General features: G+C 42.2%; 1 protein-coding gene and 1 long non-coding RNA gene across 6 annotated transcripts in view; one reads left to right on the top strand and one right to left on the bottom strand.

The window, feature by feature from the left end:
* Window positions 1-6,706, top strand: part of LOC139969465 (uncharacterized) — a 75,318-nt gene extending 68,612 nt beyond the window's left edge. Inside the window, exon 2 of the long non-coding RNA XR_011793726.1 lies at window positions 6,492-6,706. This is a non-coding gene — a long non-coding RNA (uncharacterized lncRNA). The remainder of the gene's footprint in view (window positions 1-6,491) is intronic.
* Window positions 3,533-24,387, bottom strand: part of LOC139969462 (uncharacterized) — a 60,660-nt gene continuing 39,805 nt past the window's right edge. The window contains exons 1-6 of one of the 5 annotated variants that reach the window (XM_071974469.1): window positions 15,894-16,388; window positions 14,053-14,151; window positions 11,042-11,119; window positions 9,798-9,872; window positions 8,896-9,182; window positions 3,533-4,269 (exon numbers count right to left, since the gene is read on the bottom strand). In XM_071974469.1, the coding sequence (XP_071830570.1) occupies window positions 4,234-4,269; window positions 8,896-9,182; window positions 9,798-9,872; window positions 11,042-11,119; window positions 14,053-14,151; window positions 15,894-15,981 (663 nt within the window). In that variant the 5' untranslated portion in view covers window positions 15,982-16,388 and the 3' untranslated portion in view covers window positions 3,533-4,233. Of the gene's footprint in view, window positions 4,270-7,070; window positions 9,183-9,797; window positions 9,873-11,041; window positions 11,120-14,052; window positions 14,152-15,798; window positions 16,397-24,387 lie in introns of those variants that run through there. The other 4 variants (XM_071974473.1, XM_071974468.1, XM_071974472.1 and 1 more) reach the window with 4 other exon arrangements.

Here is a 24,387-nt window from a genome sequence, read left to right on the forward strand (position 1 = left end):
CACCTTTCGGGGGAGGAGGAAGGCAGACACTCACACCCACGGACCCCGTCAAACGCTTAGCCCTAGAAGGGGAAATTCTGGCCCTGCTGGCCAAGCAGGCAATTACAAGAGTTCCGGAAGAGACGGGACCACTCTTCCGGTCCTCCTTTTTTCTGACCAAAAAACGGGACGGCACCTGGCGTCCCATTCTAAACCTAAAACCCCTGAACACAAAACACATCAGACCAAAACACTTCCGTATGGAGACCTTAAACTTAATATTACCCCTACTCAGAAAGGGCATGTGGGCGGCGACCGTAGACTTACGGGACGCCTACCTGCACATCTTGATACACAAAGAACACCGACGATTCCTAGCGTTCCGGTACGCAGAACAAGACTACCAGTTCCGGGCGCTCCCATTCGGCCCAGCCACGGCTCCCAGAACCTTCACGAGAGTCGCGGGAGCAGTAGTCGCCTACCTTAGAAAAAGAGGGGTCACCCTCTACGTATATCTAGACGACTGGTTGGTAGTAGGGAACAGTCTATCGGAAGCAACCAACAACGTCCACAAAACGCTCCAGACCCTTCAAGAACTGGGCTGGATCGTGAACCAGAAGAAATCACGGCTATCACCCTCCCAGACGATCCAGTTCCTCGGGGCCATACTGGACTTCACCACCGGGGTAGCCCGACCCTCAGAAGAAAGAGTCGCGGCAGTCAAGGCGACCACACAACAGATCTTGGCACACCGGGGGTCACCAACGGGGACATGGCTCCGGGCCCTGGGACTCATGGCCAGCCTCGTCGATATAGTGAGACTGTGCAGGCTACACATGCGACCTCTGCAACTGCACCTGCTGAGGTCCGCAGACCCTACAGACCCAGACAAAACAACGCTCATCTACAGGTCAGAGGAGGTCACACAACACTTTCGATGGTGGCTCGACCCAAACAACTGGAGTTCAGGGGTACCCTTTGCGATACAGCTACCAATGACATCGATAACGACGGACGCGTCACTGTCCGGATGGGGAGCTCACTGGAGCAATCGCACAGCATGGGGGACGTGGTCCCAAACAGAAACATCTCTCCACATCAACATCCTGGAGATGATGGCGGTCAAAAGAGCCCTGGAAGCTTTCAACGACCACGTACAGGGAACGATAACCACAATCTTCACCGACAACACGACAGTGGTGGCCTACATCAATCGGCAGGGGGGCACCCGCTCAGACTCGCGTGGGAGGTGATAACAGCGGCCGAGGACTCCGGCACGATCCTACGGGCTTCCCACATCGCAGGCAAGCTCAACGTGATGGCGGACGCCCTATCCAGGGGGCATATAGACCCCAACGAATGGTCTCTGGAACAGGAGACTTGCGACAGAATCTTTTCGATCTTCGGCAGGCCCACGATAGACCTGTTCGCAACACACAAGAACAACAAACTCCAGACCTTCTGTTCCAGACGATTCCACCCCCTGGCCTACCACACGGACGCAATGTCCCTCTCCTGGGACCACATGGATGCGTACATCTTCCCGCCGCTATGTATGATCGGACAAGTCCTCAGGAAAATTCGGAACTCCAAGGGCAGGTTCACACTAATAGCCCCGTTCTGGCCTCGCAGACCCTGGTTCGCCGAGATCCCCCAACTCCTCATGGACGTCCCAGTGAGTCTACCGGACAAGCCCCACCTACTGTCCCAGAGACAGGGAACTCTCTCCCACCCAGACATCAAGGGGTTACAATTAGTTGCCTGGAGGCTGTCCGGTCTTCCCTACGACAGAGAGGCTTTTCAGAAGCAGCTGCCGCGATGGCAGCCGACGCTAGAAGGGGAACGACCGCAGCGACTTACGATTCCCGTCTGCGGAAGTTCGACCAATGGTGCCGACCGAGACAGATACTGCTGCCTGCTGCCTCTGTGACACAGATAGCCGAGTTCCTCCTCTCACTCTTTGGAGATGGGAAACAAGTCTCCACTATCAGGAATTACAGGTCGGCCATCGCTGCCATCCACCAGGGCTTCCCAGATGGCTCCACACTGAGCAATAACCCGTACATTGCACAACTCATCAAAGGCATGGCGAATCGTCGCCCACAGATCAGACGGCTGGCCCCCTCCTGGGGACTCTCAGCAGTGTTACATGCCCTGGCAGGACCACCATACGAACCAATGGCTAACGCCTCCCTGGCTGCCCTCACAAAAAAGACACTCTTCCTCGTCGCAGTTGCGTCAGCAAGAAGGAGGAGTTGCCTCCACGCCCTATCCACCAAGCAGAATCACATCAGATTTGAGGGCCACGAGGTGAGGATGATTCCAGACCCGTCATTTATTGCAAAGAACCAGACCTTGACCTTCTTGCCAGGAGACATTTTCATCCCGGAAATTAAGACCATGTCATCAGTAGCCGAGGACAAACGATGGTGTCCAGTCAGGGCACTGAAGTGGTACCTGAACAAGACAGAGAAGTTAAGACAATCAACTTCTCTCTTCATCATACCACGACCACCCTACGCAGCGGCCTCCAAAGACACTCTATCCAGGTGGCTAGTAGAGATCATACGCCCGTTCACATCGGGGACCTCCCGACCAAGGGCTCACGACGTCAGAGGGGTCGCGGCCTCTACAGCCCTATTCGCCGGCATCCCGGTAGAGGACATACTCAAAGCAGCAGCGTGGAAAACTCCAACTACGTTCGTCGCCTGCTACTTGACCGACACTTTACACGCCGAAGCGGCATTTGGTAGCGCGGTGATGCGAGGTCCGGTGGGTAACAGGTCCCACCCCTCGGGCCTCCCACCATCGGGCAGTGCCACTCGGTGCTAAGGTTGTGAGGAGACAGGTAAGCGAGGAGCGAAGTAAATATTCCAAAACTTACTGGTTTGGATATTTACGAGTGACGAGCTTACCTGTCTCCATTCCCGCCTCCCTCCCCCGAGAGGGTGGTGGGACACAGCCGGACGGAGGAGCGGTCGCTCGACTTGACTCATGACTCCGAGCTTCACACCAGATAGACAGAACCACCATCCACCAGAGAGCCATCGACTATGTCTATCGGTGAGTGTACCTATGTGTTTCCGTATGCGTTTGCGTACATAGTCTTCCACTTACGTTCTCACCTAAGTTGATCTAAGGGTAACAAGTGGCGGACCGTAAATCTTTAGGCTCCTTGTTAGTGTAAGGGGTAGTTCCGCCTGCAGGGTTCAGGAGAGTGTCCCCCCTTCCCGCTGCGCCGGGGAGGGTTACACTCCCCCCTGCTAAGAAGGCGTCAGTGAATTTTTTGTTAGGGGTTCACTTTGGGAAGTTAACTCGACGGGGGTCGTTGGGGGTGGCCAGACCTTGCCACCCCCACTCCCGTGTCCGTGAGGCCACTCTTTAGGAATGGTCTCATGAGAAAGGAGGAGGGACCGGAAGGGGGGTCCGGTCATAGAGGGCGCACAGTGTTATTTATTTACCAGGACTTTATAGGCACGGTAGAATGAGGTGCTAAGGTTGTGAGGAGACAGGTAAGCTCGTCACTCATAAATATCCAAACCAGTAAGTTTTGGAATATCCTTGGTAGTGGCGTTTAAATTGATTAAATGGCGCCCTGTGTCGTCTGCTCACTTTACGTTGGTTTTTCTGTTCGGTACTTTTGCTTGGATATCACAAATCACGGTTTCGTTGTCTGTCTTCAGCATTGGCCCAGGCAACTCCGTAGCACTGACTTTCACCCTTACAATATTTTCCGTCATCTTTAGTGGTATATTTCTGAAAACAGGATTCCAGGTCAAAGATTTTATATGCGCAATATGCTCCACTGGTGGAGTGGCTTTAATAGCCATTACAATCAATCAAGAAGAGTTGGTTATAGCCCAGTTTACCATCCCGGTATCATACGGTATCATCTCGGCCCTCCTCGGGGCGATGTCCTTCGCTGCCAGTTTCATCATTGGAAATCACCTAGCTTCATATGACAGTTCACACTCCATCGTAAATGTTCTCTCCTACGCATGTCAGTATTCGTTAGTTGCCTTGGTTCTGTGCACATTGTTCAATGGATGGTCGATCCCCGAGACAACCCTGGATGTCCTCATTTTGACATCCACGGGTCTGACCACTTTTGGAGGAGTCTTATTCAGTTACCTTGCACTCGACAGTGAAAACCCCACAACCGTGTCAGTAATAATGACGTCACAGGTAATATTTAACTACGTTGGCCAATTCATATTCTTCGAGTTTCGTTTTCACTGGGAGATACTTGCCGGGTCAGTTCTGATTGTCGTATCGTGTATTGGAGTCCTGCTACGAGGCGAGGGCGAAGAGCATGAAAATAATGGTAATGAAACAAAATCTGACGATGGCCAACAGAACGAGCATCAACCAATTCTAGAATAAACAACTTACAATAAAAATAACGAGCGAAACAACAACAATAATTTGGCGCATTTTAAGGATTAAGTTTTAAAGGTTCCGTGAGTGTCAATCAACGCTGGATATATAAGTGGGTTGGGATTTGGATAATGATCTTCCTAATGCATCGTTTTATTTTTGCAGCAGGAAAGTGAAAATATAGATATAGCAGAAAGGCGGCGAAGTGCTGTGGACTTCATGTCCTTTCAAAACTGTTGTTGTTGTAAGAAGCAAGTGAAAATATAAAATGGAAGACACATATTGATGTATACCATTAAACCGCTTTCATTTCATAGAGGAATCACTAATGGAAAATCGTTGTCAATTTAATGGGGGTGGGGGGGGGGGGGAAGGGGAAGTGGACGGACGGTTTCCTTAAATTTATCAGTGCTGGGCTTAAATTTAACAAGGCTGATCATAAACTTGGTTATCATTTCTGCAAAGTAATCTCCAGGAGATTTATTTCATCTACATTATTCGCAGTGATTATGAAGTGTTATATAATAAAACATTTACACTTCTCAACTTGGTAAAGGACTTGGAGTCTAACAGCATTATGACTGTGCTTCGCCATGTGAGGAACTGGTTACGTGTGCTTTTATTATCGTGCAAGGTGCTTGTTTACAGTTTATATGACAATTATTCAATTTACGCACATGATTATTTTACATCAGCTGACTGCACCATTTAAAGTTAACCATCTCGTTCGCTATGATGTCATTCGTTTTTGTCTCATTCGGTTACAGAAGTTAATCATTTATACGAGTCAAGTTTTCCCTGACAGATGTAAAATGTTGCTTAAAGATTGTGTTGCAATTGAAATGTCTATAATAATGAATGCACTTACTAGCTATGTAATATCTTTTGTTGAATCCAAATTTATGTTACGTATATAAATAACCAAGGTAACTATCATTAGTGAATGCACTAAACGTATCGAGCAGTCACATTAATGGTACTGTACAAATATTTGACGAAAAAAGCAGAAGAAACAGACAAATACATATTAAGTGTGACTTCAAGTTCACAGGAACCAGTCTGATTCATCAATTCAATGTTTTTATTATTCATGAAGGAGGTTAATAAATTAGCCGATGGATAAAAAATCCATTTTGCAATAAAGAGGTATGACTTTTTGACTGAGTTAGGCCTTAAGATATGTAAGTTGGCCATCCACTAGCTAAAATGTTATATCACCAAATATAGGCCTAGCACAATGTTTAAATTGCACTACCAATGATACATATACAAATGTCTCAATATAAACGTCATTCGCTTTAAAATGTCCCAGTTTGACGTCTTTACATTTGTAATGTTGGGACATTTTAATTTGTTTGTGTATAAACGACAGGTCCAATTAAGTTTGAGCAATAGCCTAACCATGTATGCAGAGCGTATATAGGATACGGTATATGTAACTTGTCATATCCAAGTATATAATGCTTGGTTGCATCTTATCATTACACTAAGTTTAAGGAAACAAAATTTATAACGTCGCTTTTCCCAACATAACTGGGATATTTGATTGGCGAGTATATTCTTTGGAATACTTGACGATTGTTTGGCTCATCAATCCATTGGCTAACGTTAGAATAAGTTCCCGTACACTTCCCCGAATTATAAACAAACTTCTCAGTTAAACTTACGCTATGTACTGTAATCCATTTAAGTTACACACAAGCGGCAACGAAGAACATAAAAAAAAAATCATAAACATACTTGTCGAGTACTCAAAACTACACAATATACGTGATTAATTCGACACATGCATCGACTAAATAGTTAATACCATTACCTAATTAAATTTAAACTCATGTGTGACATAATGAATTCAATGGAATTTGAAAATTAGAATATATGTACATATACTGTTACGCACCGGCTCAATTAGTTCAGGGCTCTGTTATTAAATAAGAAGAATTTAACATCAGATAAAGAGAGAAAAAACTACATTATTTAAGTCATTACATCTTTCTGAGATGCAGCAGGTTTTCATCTGTGGTTAAGCATGAATATTTCATGGAATTAAGACAAAAGGGGCTACTACTCTGCTTTTGGTGAGGGGTGAATAAACTCGGGAACAGGAAGTAAGTAGTTACTCTTAAGACAAAGAGGCATGGAAGCACATGTTTAAAGTAATATGATGTGGATATAACTACATACTACATTACATCCCGTTTGGAAGTTTGCTGAAGAATTGAACTGAAGTGAAATTTTAAAGCAAGAAAAAAAAAATGAATACGAGGAGGGAAACGAAGAAAATATACACATTAAGAGATGAATGTGTACAAGAAATATAACATAGTAAACACAATCGTTATCAAAAAACTCTCTAACCTCGCTGTGGAAGGTATCACATGAATTGTTCATCCATAAAATAATACCCAGATGGTATATTTTCACAATCACCGAGAAAGTTGGTGCGCTTTGGATATATAGACGGCATATTTATGTTATATAATGGGACAATTATTTACGTAACAGTTTTAAGCAAATAATTGTGTGATATAGAGATTAGTTTCGTAATAGCGGTCGATTTGGATTAGCCTATTTGTTTTTGAGTAAACAACGTTTAGTTGAAGGTTTAATTAATCTCCTTTCTTCATATGTTCTTAGTCCAAAAAATGCATGTACACACATCGTAAATGTTCGGAAACCTGTTTCTTCCATCAAAGAAGAGAATAGAATGAAAGTAAGGATGGTGACAAGTGTAATTGGGAATAATATAACATTATAATTTATGATTATACAAAGTCATTAACAAACCCAGCTTTAAAAGAGATACAAAATAGATACAACATTTGTATTGCTTGACCAGAAAAACAAACAATATTTCCTTGGCAAGAACATTCATCTGGTTATAAAACAAAATTTGACGATGTATCGCAATGACGTTATGTTAATTAATCAACCTTCATCCGATTAAATCATACACGCAAATCAAAAGAAGACGTTAGCGACTCTATGCAATTAAGCTTTCACTTACATAAAAGCCGACAAACATTGTTGATATATAAGCCATGTACACACGTAAATGAACATCAAGATTATAATTTTACATTTTAAGATTGTGAAAACGCAGACTATACTTATAATTGACCATTACAAAACTGAGCAGTCAATATTGATGTATTGAAAAGCTGTTCATATGAATATTAACGAAATATTTTGTTCGATACATAACTTGGTATGAGACTTAGATTGATTTGCATATTGTCGTATCGATATTGCCACAACTTTGTTGACTCGAAAGAAAAATTAAAACATACAATAAAGAACCAAACTACTATTAAATGATGCCTAACTTGATGACGGTTCCTCATGAGAAGAAAAAAAGACTGCCTTGGAAACTGTTTTGTTTAAATGCTTGTAATTGATTAAGAATGAAGTCTAGCGGCTTTTCGTTTTTACTTATTTGAAATAATTTCTATTTTGAAGTACTATCAGTTGCTATCAATTAACATAAGAATTTTTTTTTTCCTACCTGCATCGTTTCTATTTGATGATTTGCGAAAATCCCTCAATTTCTGCTCATCTGTGCTCACATATTTAGCAACACAAAGTTCTTGTATGAACTGGTGGCGACACCTAAAGCCATAACTAGTATTCGTGCTGTCCTTATCTAATGAACCATTACCTGAATTAGGGCAAATTTTCAGAATGCCGCACAACAAAGTGATTTCTCTTTTCTCTTCTTCTATCTGTTCTATGGATAAAGTATCATCTTTTAAAAATAATCTGCCTATCATTAGTACCAAATTGTCAAAAGCTGAAGTTGTTATTAAATGTTTCGTAACCATAACATGGCGTAGAAGGAGACACTTTACGAGTAATTTAATGATTGATGGAAATAAAGTAGGATCGATACCGACTGAATGCTTGTTCATGATGCCATATTTGCTAGACACAAGAAGTTGAATAACAATCCCAATAAGATGACTATCTGTATCAAGTTTCAATAAATCATTTCTTTCAAGAATTGACCAAACTGAACGGCTTATAACATCAACATTATTATTACCATGTGTATCTACCTCTGTTTCGCTGCTGAGTTCTCGGAAATTTTTAATTGGAAACTGAACTTGTGTCTTTAACGTCTTGTAGTAGAAACACATTCGTTTTATATACGACTTTAACTCATCTTCTTTGAATGATAAAAAGTTAACAACAGCAAATGATTCATTGAATTGAGGAGGAAAACAGGGTCTCGAAGTCAACCAAATTCTTACATTATTATTGACTTCAGCAAGTCTAACAAAATTTTGAAACGTTAAATAACTTTGCTCACCACTTTCCTTGCGACCAAGTTTTAAATTTAAATCTGAAAATTCGTTACTCCCATCAAATATCAACAAACATCTTTCATTTTTAATAATGAACTCTATGTTTTCAATTTTGCAATCTTCCGGTAATTGCTTTGAAATTTCCTCCCATATTACCATTCAGGTTTGTATTTTGCAGATTGAGGAAAAATAAAAATATGTCATCAATTTTCATTTGCGACCATAAAAATGATACCTGCTTGACGAAAGAAGTCTTGCCACATCCAATATCTCCAACGAACAAAACACGTCTGAGTGTTTTGCTCTTATCTGACTTAAAGAAAGACAAGGTAGACATTTTCTCTGCTTTTCCATCAGGCCATGTAATTTGTACTTGCGTCTCAGCGTAGAGGTTAGTTTTTGAGTTCAATTGGTCGTGTTTGATGATCTTCTTTTTTCCGTCAGTCGCAAGAAAGTATTCTTCCCAAGGTAAAGGCATCGGGCAGATATTTTGCTTATAAGCCTCAATAAGTGATGTCTTACCTGCGAAATAAAATGACGAATTGGTGATGCTTATTCCTGATGTGAGAGAACTCCTAACTGTAAAGCTCAAAGTAAATTGTACGTACGCTTGTTGATAGACTTGCAATATTACTGCAATTGTTTATTTGAGATATTTTGAACAAGCCCAACGTTCTGATTTTCGTTAACCCTGGTCATGGTCGGAAATTACTAGCAATGAGATTATGGTCATCACTCATGTTGATTCTCTGATTGTCTACAATACAATACGATATCGCTTATAATGGTTTTAACATTTTCAAGGTTTTCCGAGTTTAAACTACTTCAAGATGTTAGACTTAGTTCTGTTTCCAATTGTGTAATAAACAACCATAATTACTACCGAGATATACTTATTATGCGATTACATGTACAAATTCCGTATCTATTAAAGGAATTAATTTAATAATCAAAAGTATTGATTTGGTTTTCTAAACACAGTTTCTCTGATCCTTTAGTCTATGAGGTTAGAAATAAGGCAGTCTGGAAGTTCTTTTAATGTTTTAAATCATACATTAACAGTGATAATAATTTGCGTTTAATCAAGCATAATATAATAAAACAAAACTAAAATAATTTTAACTTTATGAAACATACCAGGTTGACTAGGCCAAGCGAACCGATACCCAATAACAGAAATGATGGCTAGACTGCCCACTAACAAAGCCAGTACTGTATAACGTCATGAAAGAGAAAATATAGGAAAAATTGCTGACTTTGTTTACGTATATATGGTATGCTACTTGGTATGTATTTTTGGTTACTTACAGATCTTTTAGCGCTCCGAGCTAACGGGAATAATAATAATAGTAATTATATTATTAATAAACATCCTTTTCATGGTATGATTGCTGGGAAGATCTCCTCGCCTTTTCCTTAAATTTGTTCCTTACAATAGTTCGGAAAATCGGAAATCGGTCGGAAATAACTAGCAATGAGATTATGTTCATCACTCATGTTGATTCTCTGATTGTCTTCAATAAAACACTATATCGCTTATAATGGTTTTATCATTTTCAAGGTTTTACGAGTTTAAACTATTTCAAGATGTTAGACTTAATATTGTTTCCAATAATAAACAACCACAATTGGTACCGAGATATACTCATTAGGCGATCACATACTGTACATATTTCGTATCTATTAACAGAATAGTTGTAATAATCAATTGTATTGATTTGGTTACTAAACATAATTCCTTTGATCCTTTAGTCTATGAGGTTAGAAATAATGCAGTCTGAAAGTTCTTTTAATTTTTTTAAATAATGCATTAAAAGTTATATTAATTTGCGTTTATCCAAGCATAATATAATAAAACACAACAAGAGAAATGTTAACTTTATGAAACAAACCGGGTTGACTAGGCCAAGCGAGATAATACCCAATGTTGGCCCGAATGACCGCTAACGATTCCATTACTGAAAAACCGCCTGAAAGGATAAAATATAAGAAACTTTGCTGCCTCTTTTTACGTATTTTTGGTATGCTACGTGGTATAAATTTTTGGATAAGAATTGGTATTAGGGTTACAATATATAGGACTTCCTCTGGAATGCTCTCATTTTGATTTCGTAAGTGAGCGCCTCGGCGGACTTAAAACAATCCGGAATCTTGGTTAGACAAATTTGTAAGAATTAAAAAGTTTCTGTACGAGAAAATTTCACCAGTTCCTGGTGACATTTCACCAGGTTGTTTTTAGAGTGTATGAGTTTAGAAATAATGCAGTTCGTAAGTTCTTTTAATTTGTGTTAATAATGCATTAACAGTGATATTAATTTGCGTTTATCCAAGCATTATATAATAAAACACAACAAGAGAAATGTTAACTTTATGAAACATACCAGGTTGACTAGGCCAAGCGAGATAATACCCAATGTTTGCCCGAATGACCGCTAACGATTCCATTACTGAAAAACCGTCTGAAAGGATAAAATATAAGAAACTTTGCTGCCTCTTTTTACGTATTTTTGGTATGCTACGTGGTATAAATTTTTAGATAAGAATTGGTATTAGGGTTACCATATATAGGACTTCATCTGGAATGCTCTCATTTTGATTTCGTAAGTGAGCGCCTCGGCTGACTTAAAACAATCCGGATTCTTGGTTAGACAAATTTGTAAGAATTAAAAAGTTTCTGTACGCGAAAATATCACCAGGCTGTTTTTAGGGTGTATGAGTTTAGAAATAATGCAGTCTGAAAGTTCTTTTAATTTTTTTAAATAATGCATTAACAGTGATATTAATTTGCGTTTATCCAAGCATAATATAATAAAACACAACAAGAGAAATGTTAACTTTATGAAACATACCAGGTTGACTAGGCCAAGCGAGCCGATACCCAATAACAGAAATGATGGCTAGACTGACCACTAACAATGCCAGTACTGAATAACGTCCTGAAAGATAAAATATAGAAAAATTTGCTGCCTCTGCTTACATATCTATGGTTTGCAACGTGGTATACATTTTTGGTTACTTCCCGATTCTTTTGCGCTCCGAGCTAACGGGAATAATTATAATAGTAATAATATTTTAATAAACATCCTTTTCATAATATGATTGCTTGGAAGATCTCCTCGCCTATTCCTTAAATTTGTTCCTTAAAAAAGTTCCTTAAATTGGATTATAAGTTTTGGGATATGCCATTATTTATATGAAAAATGATTGAACAGAGCCAACGGTCTGATGTTCTTAAAACTTGGTCACGGTCGGAAATAACTAGCAATGAGATTATGTTCATCACTCATGTTGATTCTCTGATTGTCTTCAATATAGCACTATATCGCTTATAATGGTTTTATCATTTTCAAGGTTTTACGAGTTTAAACTATTTCAAGATGTTAGACTTAGTTTTGTTTCCATTAATAAACAACCATAAGTGGTACCGAGATATACTCATTAGGCGATCACATACATGTACATATTCCGTATCTATTAACAGAATAGATGTAATAATCAATTGTATTGATTCGGTTTCTAAACGTAATTCCTTTGATCAATTAGTCTATGAGGTTAGAAATAATGCAGTCTGAAAGTTCTTATAATTTTTGTAAATAATGCATTAACATTGATCATAATTTGCGTTTATCCAACCATAATATATAATAAAACACAACAAGAGAAATGTTAACTTTATGAAACATACCAGGTTGACTAGGCCAAGCGAGATAATACCCAATGTTGGCCCGAATTACCGCTAACGATTCCATTACTGAAAAACCGTCTGAAAGGATAAAATATAAGAAACTTTGCTGCCTCTTTTTACGTATCTTTGGTATGCTAAGTGATATAAATTTTAAGATAGGAATTGGTATAAGGGTTACCATATATAGGACTTCCTCTGGAATGCTCTCATTTTGATTTCGTAAGTGAGCGCCTCGGCGGACTTAAAACAATCCGGAATCTTGGTTAGATAAATTTGTTAGAACTATAAAGTTTCTGTACGAGAAAATTTCACCAGTTCCTGGTGACATTTCACCAGGTTGTTTTTAGAGTGTATGTGTTTAGAAATAATGCAGTCTGGAAGTTCTTTTAGTTTTTTTCAAATCATGCATTTACAGTGATATTAATTTGCGTTTATCCAAGCATAATATAATAAAACACAACAAGAGAAATGTTAACTTTATGAAACAAACCGGGTTGACTAGGCCAAGTGAGATAATACCCAATGTTTGCCCGAATGACCGCTAACGATTCCATTACTGAAAAACCGCCTGAAAGGATAAAATATAAGAAACTTTGCTGCCTCTTTTTACGTATTTTTGGTATGCTACGTGGTATAAATTTTTGGATAAGAATTGGTATTAGGGTTACAATATATAGAACTTCCTCTGGAATGCTCTCATTTTGATTTCGTAAGTGAGCGCCTCGGCGGACTTAAAACAATCCGGAATCTTGGTTAGACAAATTTGTAAGAATTAAAAAGTTTCTGTACGAGAAAATTTCACCAGTTCCTGGTGACATTTCACCAGGTTGTTTTTAGAGTGTATGAGTTTAGAAATAATGCAGTACGTAAGTTCTTTTAATTTGTGTTAATAATGCATTAACAGTGATATTAATTTGCGTTTATCCAAGCATTATATAATAAAACAACAAGAGAAATGTTAACTTTATGAAACATACCAGGTTGACTAGGCCAAGCGAGATAATACCCAATGTTGGCCCGAATGACCCTTAACGATTCCATTACTGAAAAACCGTCTGAAAGGATAAAATATAAGAAACTTTGCTGCCTCTTTTTACGTATCTTTGGTATGCTACGTGGTATAAATTTTTAGATAAGAATTGGTATTAGGGTTACCATATATAGGACTTCATCTGGAATGCTCTCATTTTGATTTCGTAAGTGAGCGCCTCTGCGGACTTAAAGCAATCCGGAATGATGGTTAGACAAATTTGTAAGAATTAAAACGTTTCTGTACCAAACAGATTAATATCAGTTTTCCCCCACGAAGAGGAGGAACGCCTCCCCTTGCCCACCCCTTGACCACTTGTCCACCAGGCCGTCACAAAAGTACGAAAGAAAATACGGCTTTCCGGTTTATTTTACATAGTTATTTCTTCCAAGTTACTTCTCATATATTTCTCTAGACAATTGAACGAAAAGGAATTTAGCAGGATTTTTTTTTATTTCAACAAGCAGAATGTTTACTTAATGACTAGTATATATTTTGAGAAAAAAAAATAGTCCTGTTACTTAATTCTTTTAGGAAGATATTTTTTGGAACCAAGCAAATATGAGGTGACCTTTAAAACAATTTCAAGTATAAAATGTGTACATCAAATTAAATATAACTGTTTTTTAAATTTCATTTTCCTTAAGGTCTAAACTGAATTTACTACCAACGGTTACCTAATAAAGACAGTTTCGCCAAGGCGATTATCATAATAGCCGTTGTTGCCAACTTGATGATGGACATGATCGACAATGAGCGTTGCTGGCTGAGATTATCTGGTGGGAAAATGATACATTACTTTAATATGATATTAGTGGTCAAAGAAATGCAAGGAGTTAATCACCAACAGTATTTTCAAATTGTCATGCTTCATAAAGCAGATTTGTCAGCTACAGGAATAGGAGACAATAGAACCAACAGTTATCTTTACTTTCTGATAATAGTATATTCAAAGAAGGGCTTTTGAATCATCTAGTGATATTCCTCCCCGTTTGGAAGTCATCATGGTTCACAAGAATCGCGTCAGAAGGATACCAGTTTGTTAAAGTTTGATGTAATAGTTCACGAGGACGTGAAACTTTCAACTGTCAAGTAGTTCCCTTTCCCTTGTTTTCAACGTGAACGTTAATGCTGTTGACACCGGCACCGACGACACGTAAATATCTAGAATTCAGTATTTGCAATATCATATCTATTCAACCAGTAAAAAATTTTTTCAAAGAAATCATGCATATATGCATAGCTCGATGATGTCAAGTAATGGTGCAAATGAAAAAATAAGCAAAAGATAAATGTGTTTCTTCTTAAAAGTGCAGTCATACGATATTAAATTTGCAGATATCTCGCTTGATTCCAACGCTGGAGGTACATCCACACGACTGCTACCACATCAAATGAGTGAGGGATTCAGTTGCATAACGTGTACGCGTTCCAGTAGAGCGAATCTCGATCGCGTAAATGAAACATGTCGGAAGCCTTGTCGAATTGATTAACAATCTATTTGCATGTCCAAAATCGATACTGTCCATAAGAATTACACGAAGCCCTAACATTGCAATATTTATGTTAACTGATGAATTTCGGTAACAAACTTCCGAAGTAGATTCAATGTTTCAATGTCAGGGAGCTGCTGTTGGGGTAGCAGCTCCCTGGTCCCACACATAGATATATATGAATGTGGAATTACATGAGTATGTACTGGTCATGTCTCTATCGTCAACTGTTGACGACCCCCACGAACGACCTTTAAAGCTGGCAGAACAGCGGTTAGCATACCAATATGCGGGAACCTGGCTAAGCTGCTTGCCCCCAAGGGACTGTTTGACGATTTCAATGTTGTTACATGTAAGGTTTGCAACTAATGGTGTTTATATTATAGCAAACAAAATACCTTAGGTTTATTGAGTCAACCCTCTGTGCCGCCGCTGGGAGGATGGCGGTGACATTTAGTTGTACCTGTTTTGAAATCTCTACATTAGCCACGTTCTTTCTCTATTATTTTCTTTGAGGATGAACAGTCTTTTTGAGTAAATTCAATTGGTTACTAGAATAGTGACCTCTTACAAATTTAAATCATATCGTTTACATATAATGTTGAGTGAAGCCGAAAGAGTTAAATGTCTTTTTCGAAAGAGTTATCATTCTGGACATTCCTGAAGAGGTAAGTTTTACTCTAAGGAAATACAACTGTATTAAAGTAGTGTGCTGTAAAGCAGGGAATATTGAACATTCAAAGTAAGCATATGCGCAAATATTGCGTTGGCCTAAACATATGGGTACATTCTCTTTACAAAAATACTCCACCCACTCCAGCATAAGAATCGCAAGTAACAATACCATTTACATATTAGTTAATGTCATAAACTTTCTTCATACGAATAAGATATGTGATTTTGAAAAGAAAAGTGTAAAAGGTGATTTACCATTATGTATAGACAATACTACGGTTACCGTGCTAGATCCTCACACATCAGCATATAATTTGGTTTTGTATGGGTAATTTAATGTCATAAACTACCTTTTTTAAATGTCGTCGTTGTAACAGCTGGCCTGTTGTGTACCAGTTTCGAGCGCTTCTGACCTGACTGAAGCTGAATATATAGCATACCGTCGACGCAAATGCGTTTACACAAGCTGTTCACGAAATGTTTGTCCCGTCGTTGTATTTATTTTAGATGTAAACGCTACCAAAGATTCAGAGGTTTTTTTTTGGGAAAGGACTCTGTAAAACGGCTTCTACCTGGCAGTCTGTACCAAGTCAATCGTCCTCTTTATATGATCTCTAGACCCGCGTTGTATGCACTCAAACGCGAAATTGTAGGTTATACATAAACAACGTGTATCCAATTAGGAAAACAAAATATTTTTAAATGTTATATTGGTTCTTACCTTTTACTAATAAGAGGTAGGGTTACTATACTCGTTTCGGTCAAAGAATTTAGAAAAAATTACCGTTGCAAGGAAGGTTATGAATTCTAACTAAACGTAAGATAACTGACTGCGATAGCACGTCTAGTCTGGTTATCACGTAGCTACTACCGAAGGGAATGATTCGCGGGAATGATACGCATAAGTTGACCTTTGTATTCAAACCGTTGATGCCAGTAACACGAAGAGTCATAGCTCAGCAGTTAATGATTGAACGAGCTTCTGATAACGGCATATTTGTTTTCATACATCATATCATAAACATCAATATGTTAAGCATATGGTACGTGGTGTTATGGTCCTGCTATTTACTTCAATCCTCTCTTACCTGTCGCCTACAACACTAACGCACATTTCCTAGTCTACCTAGACGCCACTGGTATAATTTTAGCACTGCGCCCCGGTGACCTCTCCCATAGGTCACCGCGCACCCTCTCTTCCTTCCGAATTTACCATTCCGAAGGAAAACGCTTACGAGCTCCGTACTCACTTACGCCAAACTGAGTTTTCTTGCTGGAACTCGGAGACCGGCTCGAAGACTTCGAGGGCGATCGGTTCCCCAAAACGGAATCGGAAGAGGAGGTGGAACTGCGGGGTACCACCCTACCACCCGATCTGATCGCGAAAGCCGCGGAAATTTTCAGACAACGGTTGGGGTTCGAGGACTCCCCAGCGGGACCTTCGGCCCCAAAATCATCGTCAAAACTGCGTTCGACAAACGAAACGCCAGAGGACGATGCCACCTCCATCCCTGTGGACCCTCTCTGTTTCGAGCGAGTGGAGGTCTTACAGAAACAACGGAGGTGGACGGCCCTCCCTGCTAAGCAGGATAGAGCACTTCGTGTGCTGGAGGAGACCTGGAAAAATCTCTCCCACCCGCCTTCGATCCCTAGGGACGGGACGGACCGCCTTCAGGCGGAACAAGGTTTGACGGGTGGGAATTTTAAAGACCCACACCGTAAACGACTTGAATTGATACTCTTCGAGCTCGACCAGTCATCCCGAGTGGGGATGAAGTTCGCATCAACCTTCCTTCTGGCAGCGGAAGTTCTCATGCGACATCACCAGCAGCTGCCAGAAGACCCAGACCAAATCCCAGATCGCGAAGCCGCACAGTTACTGTGGCTTCTGGGACCGCTAGCCAGACTGGTCTACGACCAGTTCGAGAGAATGATTTGATTTTATTTGATTTTATTCGGCAAGATATCATTCTTCATCTACATACAAACAAAAATTGCACATAAAGAAAAACATTTAAAATACAAGATGGGAATATACTTAAATGCATCAAAAAGAAAATAACATGCCAAGGATAACCCTTTAAGCGAAAAGCTTATTTCCAAAGGGGTCCTTATAACCATAAAAACACAAAACATCTAAAACATGCATACAAACACTGTAAAAAAGAAAGATATTTACAAGCTAGACATTCATATGATTTAAAAGGTAGGCTTTGGCATCTTTTTTAAAATTGTATTTTTCAGCAGGATGGATTTTATGTTTTCAGGTAGCCTGTTCCAGTTTTTAATTGCATTGTAATAAAAAGACCCAGCACTGTGCGTTTTAATTTTGGGAAGTTGAAAATTAAGAATACTACCTCTTGTGTTATGGCTATGAACACTATTTACTCTAATAAAATTCTCCCTCATATAAACTGGACAGGTACCATGGAAAACATTAAAAACATGATTAAGACGAAGCTATTCAGCCCTAGTGTTGATGTTCAAAATACCAAGAGTTTTAAAGTCAGCATGGTTAATGTGATCATAAAAATCTTTACCCAGAATGAATCTGATAACTTTGTTCTGGGCACATTGTAATCTACGAGCGTGGTACTTAGATATACCTCCATACCAAGATGAGATGGAATAATCGAACAGAAAAAGAACAAGGGCTGTACAGATGGTCTTTTGCACATTTTGATTAAAATATTTAGCTTGCCTGTAGAGGAATTTGAGCCGAGAATTTGTTTTACTAATAATGCCAAGAACAATTTGTTCGCCATCAAGGTATTGGTTTAACTCCAGACCGAGGTAAACAACAGAATGTTTGGCCTTAATCAGTTGACCATCACAAACAATTGAGAAGTCAGTATACTGACTAAGTTTACGTTTCGTCCCAAACAAAATCAACTCGGTCTTACCCATGTGTAACGACAATTTGTTTTCAATGAGCCATTTATTGCCACTCTCCAGGTTAGATGAAAGATTTTTGCCAATATTGTTAGGATCTTTGTCAGAGTAAATTAAAGCACTGTCATCGGCATATTGTAAAAGCAAGCAATTGATGGAGTTTGGCATATCATTTACATAGCAAAGAAATAAAATGGGGCCTAATATACTGCCTTGAGGCACCCCGCAAGTGATGATCAGAGGATCAGATTCAACTCTATTAATGCTAACAACTTGCCGTCTACCAGAAAGATAAGATTGGAACCAGTCAGTTGATGTACTGTGGACACCCATTGCGGACAGCTTATTACACATATTTGATGGTCTACACTGTCGAATCGCGATCCGCTCGGTCGAATCCCGCCGACGCAATGTACTGGCAGCAGTAAATTGGCCAGCGGGGGAACAAAAGAAAGACTGGCGACCCTCCCCATCCTGGGACAGGACCTTTTCAACGGCCAGTTCGGTGAAACCGTCAGACAAGAGATAGACCGGAGAGAAACACTCACAAAGTCGGGCTTCTCCCGTCCGGACACCCGCAGGGGTGATAGACCACCACGCCCTTACCGTCGTCCAGACCAATCTAGACCTCCAAGGGGTAGGGCACAACGACCCGTTTACTGGAAGCGGGGCAGCGGCAACGCCGCCAAATCATACAGGGGCGGGAGACCAGACAGGTCACCGAGACGCCCACCTTGGGGTCAGAGGTACGACCGACCCTCACGTGAGGAGAGACCGCGACCGCGTCGGGACGATCAACCCCCTAGGTCGTCGTTCGGGGCCCCAAGGCCCTAGGGGTGCCCACCCTACCACGGCTACAGCGTACCCGGCGGTAGGGGGGGGGGAGCTCCAGTTGTTCCAGAACGTCTGGAAAGAGATGGACCCAGGTCCGTGGGTCCTGGGGGTGATCACGAGGGGATACCCCATCGAGTTCTCTCGGACTCCCCCGGAGGGGGAGGCGGAAAGGACACCCCAGTACCCACCGACCTGGGCCAGAGATTCGCCCTCGAAAGCGAGCTCCATGCGCTAGTGACAAAGAGGGCAATAGTGGAGGCGACGGAAGGGGAAGGACCACTCTTCCGCTCGTCCTTGTTCCTAACGCCAAAAAGGACGGGTCATGGCGACCAATCCTCAACCTAAACCCGTTGAACAAGGGCTTCGTCCGGCCAACTCACTTCCGCATGTGGAGACTCGCGATAATCATACCGAACCTCGCGAAGGACACGTGGGCGGCATCCGTCGACCTCAAAGACGCTTACCTCCACATCCCTGTCGAAATCGCGTCACAAAACTTCCTAGCGTTTTCTTACAAAGGAAGAACCTACAAGTTCGTGGCACTAGCCTTCGGCCTCTCGACCTCACCGCGAGTCTCCACACGAATAGCGGGCGCGGTGGTCGCGGACCTACGCCGAAGCGGAGTGACCCTATATGCATACCTCGACGACTGGCTCGTCACGGGGAGGTTGCGCCAAGAGGCGCTTTTCAATGTAAGCCGCACAACCGAACGCCTCGAACAACTCGGTTGGCTTATCAACAAGGAAAAGTCGCAACTCACCCACCCAAACCATTCAGTTTCTGGGTGCGACTTTAGACTTTCACACTGGTTGGGTGAGACCGTCCGCAGAGCGGGTCACCAACACCCAACAGACAGTCCGCCGCCTAATCAACAGGCGGTCCTCAGCGGCCAGACGTTGGATGACAGCCCTTGGCCTCATGGCCAGCCCGGTGGACGTGGTTCCATTCTGCCGCCTCAGAATGCGACCTCTCCAATTACACTTACTCCAACACTACGACCCGGAGCAGGACGTACTCGACAGGCGAGTACCCCTGAACGGTTTTGACACGGCCCACCTTTCTTGGTGGCTCACAAAGGAGAACTGGGTCCAGGGACGCCCCTTCCGAGTACAAAAGCCTCTAATCTCTATAGTCTCAGACGCTTTCTTGCAGGGCTGGGGAGCACCTCTGGACGACCTGACAATTTCGGGGGAGTGGGAACCGACCTGGCGTCAGGCCCACATCAACGCACTCGAGATGGAGGTACTTTCCAGAGCCCTCCATCACTTCGAGTGTCACCTTCGGGGCCATACCGTCACAGCCTTCTGCGACAACACGACGGTAGTGGCCTACGTCAACAGACAGGGGGGGGGGGGGGGCGAAGTCCCGATCACTGTGTGCCGCGACATGGGACCTCCTGCTCTGGTGCCGAGACAACGACATCTCTCTAAGAGCCTCGCACATTGCAGGGAGGGAGAACTTAACGGCGGACGCCCTGTCCAGGGGGGCCCAGGCCCCAACGGAGTGGTACTTACAGGAAACCACCTGCCGTAACTTGGCCTGTTCGGGACCCCGAACATAGACTTGTTCGCTTCGGCGACCAACGCCAAGCTCCCAGTTTTCTGTACGCGGACCTTCCACCCCAGAGCATGGGCGTCGGACGCGTTCTCAATCAGCTGGGAGGGTATGGAGGCGTATACCCCCCCCCCCTCTGCCTCATACAGAAAGTGCTGCTCAAACTGAACCTATCCCGGACAAGGCTACTTTTCATCGCGCCATACTGGCTGAGAAAACCGTGGTTCCAGATTCTTCTAGATCTTCTAGCAGGAATCCCACACAGTCTTCCAGACGCACCCCACTTAGTGAGCTTGGGCCGGGCCCGAGTCAGTCTACCTCACCTACGGTCCCTGAACCTGACTGCGTGGCCGTTGTCCGGGCTCGATTCAGAGCGAGCGACTTTTCTTCAGACGCTGTCGCCATGGCAGCGTCAGCCAGACGGCCAAGCCCCGTCCACACTTACCATTCCCGATTGGCACGATTCTTCGAATGGTGCTCCCGTTTACAGATCCGTCCGGATACTACCTCTCCGGCGCAACTAGCGGACTCCTTCATGCTGCTCTTCGAGGAGGGTAAACAACCGAACACCATTCGAAATTACAGATCGGCTATCGCGACAATCCACTCGGGATTCCCAGATGGTTCATCGGTAGGTACCTGCCCTGAGCTAGCGGCCCTTCTCAAGGGTATGGCCAACCGAAGGCCCATACGTCGCAAGCTCCCACCAGCTTGGAGCATCAACGGCGTGCTCCACAACTTGGCCCGCTCACCGTTTGAACCAATGGGCTCATCCCTCCTCAGGGACCTCACCATCAAGACATTATTCTTGGTGGCCGCTGCCTCTGCCAGGAGGAAGAGTTGCCTGCACGCATTGTCCACAGCAGAAGGACCCATCTGTTTTGACAGCCAAGGCGTGCGTCTGGTTCCGGACCCCAAGTTCCTCGCAAATGGTACCTACATAGGACGAAAGACCTGAGATCCTCACAGGCCCTATTCATACTACCCACGAGCCCTCACTCGGCTGCCTCAAAAGAAACATTCAGCAGATGGCTCCACCACGTGCGGGACTCACGGGCCCGACACAACGCCAACATTAAAACAACCAAACTGATCGATTGATACTGGTAGATCATTTTCTTTTCTAATAAGTTATCAATAGTAGGTGCTATCACAGCTGGATAGACCCGGATATACCCGGACACTTCCACCCGGACATATCCACCCGGACATATTCAACCGGACATATCCACCCGGACATGCTCATCCGGACATATCCACCCGGACATACTCACCCGGACATATCCACCAAGGACATATCCATCCAGTCCGGACACCGAACGAACCACGCCAACTATGCTCTCAACCTAACCTTTCACCAGGTGAGTGCCTTGTGCCTCGTATTGCTTTGCTTCACATGACCATTCATCTTTTGAGCAGATTACGGACGCTTCGGCGTGGTTTTCGCACCCGACACGGGCCTCCCCGCTGCGGTTTCACGACCACAGCGGAATTAGGCAAATCCGGAAAGAAGAGAGGGTGCGCAGTGACCTATGGGAGAGGTCACCGGGGGCGCAGTGCTAAAATTATACCAGTGGCGTCTAGGTAGACTAGGAAATGTGCGTTAGTGTTGTAGGAGACAGGTAAGTATCGTCGTTCGTAAATACCCAAACCAGTGAGTTTTGGGGTAACGTCTTACCGGTATTATATTAACGGTATATCAAACAGCTCGATGTTAATGGGAGGTCTGATTCAACAGTTTGAGACATTACAAATTTTCTCTCAGCATAATCGAAACTCTGATTTGAATGCTTCATGTGTACTGGAATAGCCAGATGGGGTGGTGCGAATTGCATACCCCAACACACAGGACGAAACGGGGATGGCAGAAATACTTATTGTAACGCCACCTCTGGATCCTCTGCCAGACCGCTCTACCTGTCTTGCTTATTCCCTCCGGTTGTAGAGATGGTGTCAATGGAAGGGATAAGGGGAAGGTATTTAGAGGCACCTTTATGGAGGATTGCACTGAATTAACCAGCAGAAAAAACCCAGAAAGCAAACAAAGAAAAAACAGTACTCCTTTACGATCTATTTACATTCTCTCTAAACTACATGATATATGTCTACACGTTGTAAATTGTTGATTGTACATTACTCGCCGATGTAACCTTGGCTAACTTGACTTGGCGCCAAGTTCACAGTTATTACCTCGGCCCAGTGACCTTGCTCCGAGCGCCAACCCATCCCCGGCGCCCTGACCTTTGCGCCGAGCGCCAATCGTAATTTCGTTGCTGTAATATTGGCGCTGAGCGGCAATCCTAACTCCGGTGCGTTGACCTTGGCGCCGAGCGCCAGACAAACATGACTATCCCACCTATAGTGTCCCAGCAGAGCCGAATGTTACTACCTACATGACAACTGGATTGAGAAACTACTGATATGTATGCACTGCCTTTAAGAAATATTATGCTCTTTGAAAAATCATACTAGCTCTTCCAAAAATCCTGTTTTGAGTCTAGTGTCCTTTCTTTTAACCAAATATAATTTGTTTACATATATACCTCACGTATACTGATGATAACAGTGTCGAAAACCTGACCAACCAATCACTGGTAGATCATATAGAAGATATATAACACTTCAAAACTCAATATCCCGATGAGACTATAGCCTCTGTCCCGCTTAGACATTACTGATTAACAATGAATGGATTCGTATTTTGGCTAGGGTATGCGATCATTAAATCCAGCAGCAGCAGCGCTGTAGCCTACTCCTAGACATAAACAGGTTCAGTACAATACTGCCATAAACAGAATAATTCGAGCTCGGCTTTCCCTCCCAAAAGGTAATTTCTACTAAAAAACATTGTGCAAGCTTCAATACAGTAGAAACTATGATAAAAGGGCCATCATCACGATGGCAATCGCCATATTGACTCGTTACAATATATTTGATACTGACGGTGCTATTTGTTTCAATGTGCGGTATGATCTGTTTCTCAGAAAGCTTTACTCATTAGCCATGTGATAGAACTTTTGAATTTAGTGATTGACAAATAGAGTAACATTGTCTATTTTGGGCCAAACATTTATGTTCTCAAGATAATGTCAGGATGTAACCCACGATTCGCAGCACTCAGAAAACGCTTCCCTCTAGACAAAAATGGCATTCTATGAAGTTTAAGCCTTTTAAGTTGTGCACTTGATTAGAAAGACATCTCAGGTTAATTAACAGTCATCAGAAACACAATTAACGTCTGATTCGACCTTACAACTCTCAGGACGTGACTGGCGGGAAAACCTGCAAAGGTCATTCCAGAAGCTTTAATCTGGGTTTCTTGACCACATCACATGACATACGTGATAATGAATAGCTATGAACTAATAACTAATCAAAATACTAAAGATTAAAGTTGATTATACCCAGAATAGGCATTGGAAATCCTCAGCACAACAATAAAAAGCAAAGTTTTTTTTTCGATTACATTAAATGGATATTTCGGTGACAGGTTGAATGTTAAAATATTAAAAAGTTAGTGAAAACCCTATTTTCATGGCACTTTGTATGGTGAAACTCAATTAT

The sequence above is a fragment of the Apostichopus japonicus genome, chromosome 7, assembly GCF_037975245.1.
Source record: "Apostichopus japonicus isolate 1M-3 chromosome 7, ASM3797524v1, whole genome shotgun sequence".
NCBI classification, from domain to species: domain Eukaryota; kingdom Metazoa; phylum Echinodermata; class Holothuroidea; order Aspidochirotida; family Stichopodidae; genus Apostichopus; species Apostichopus japonicus.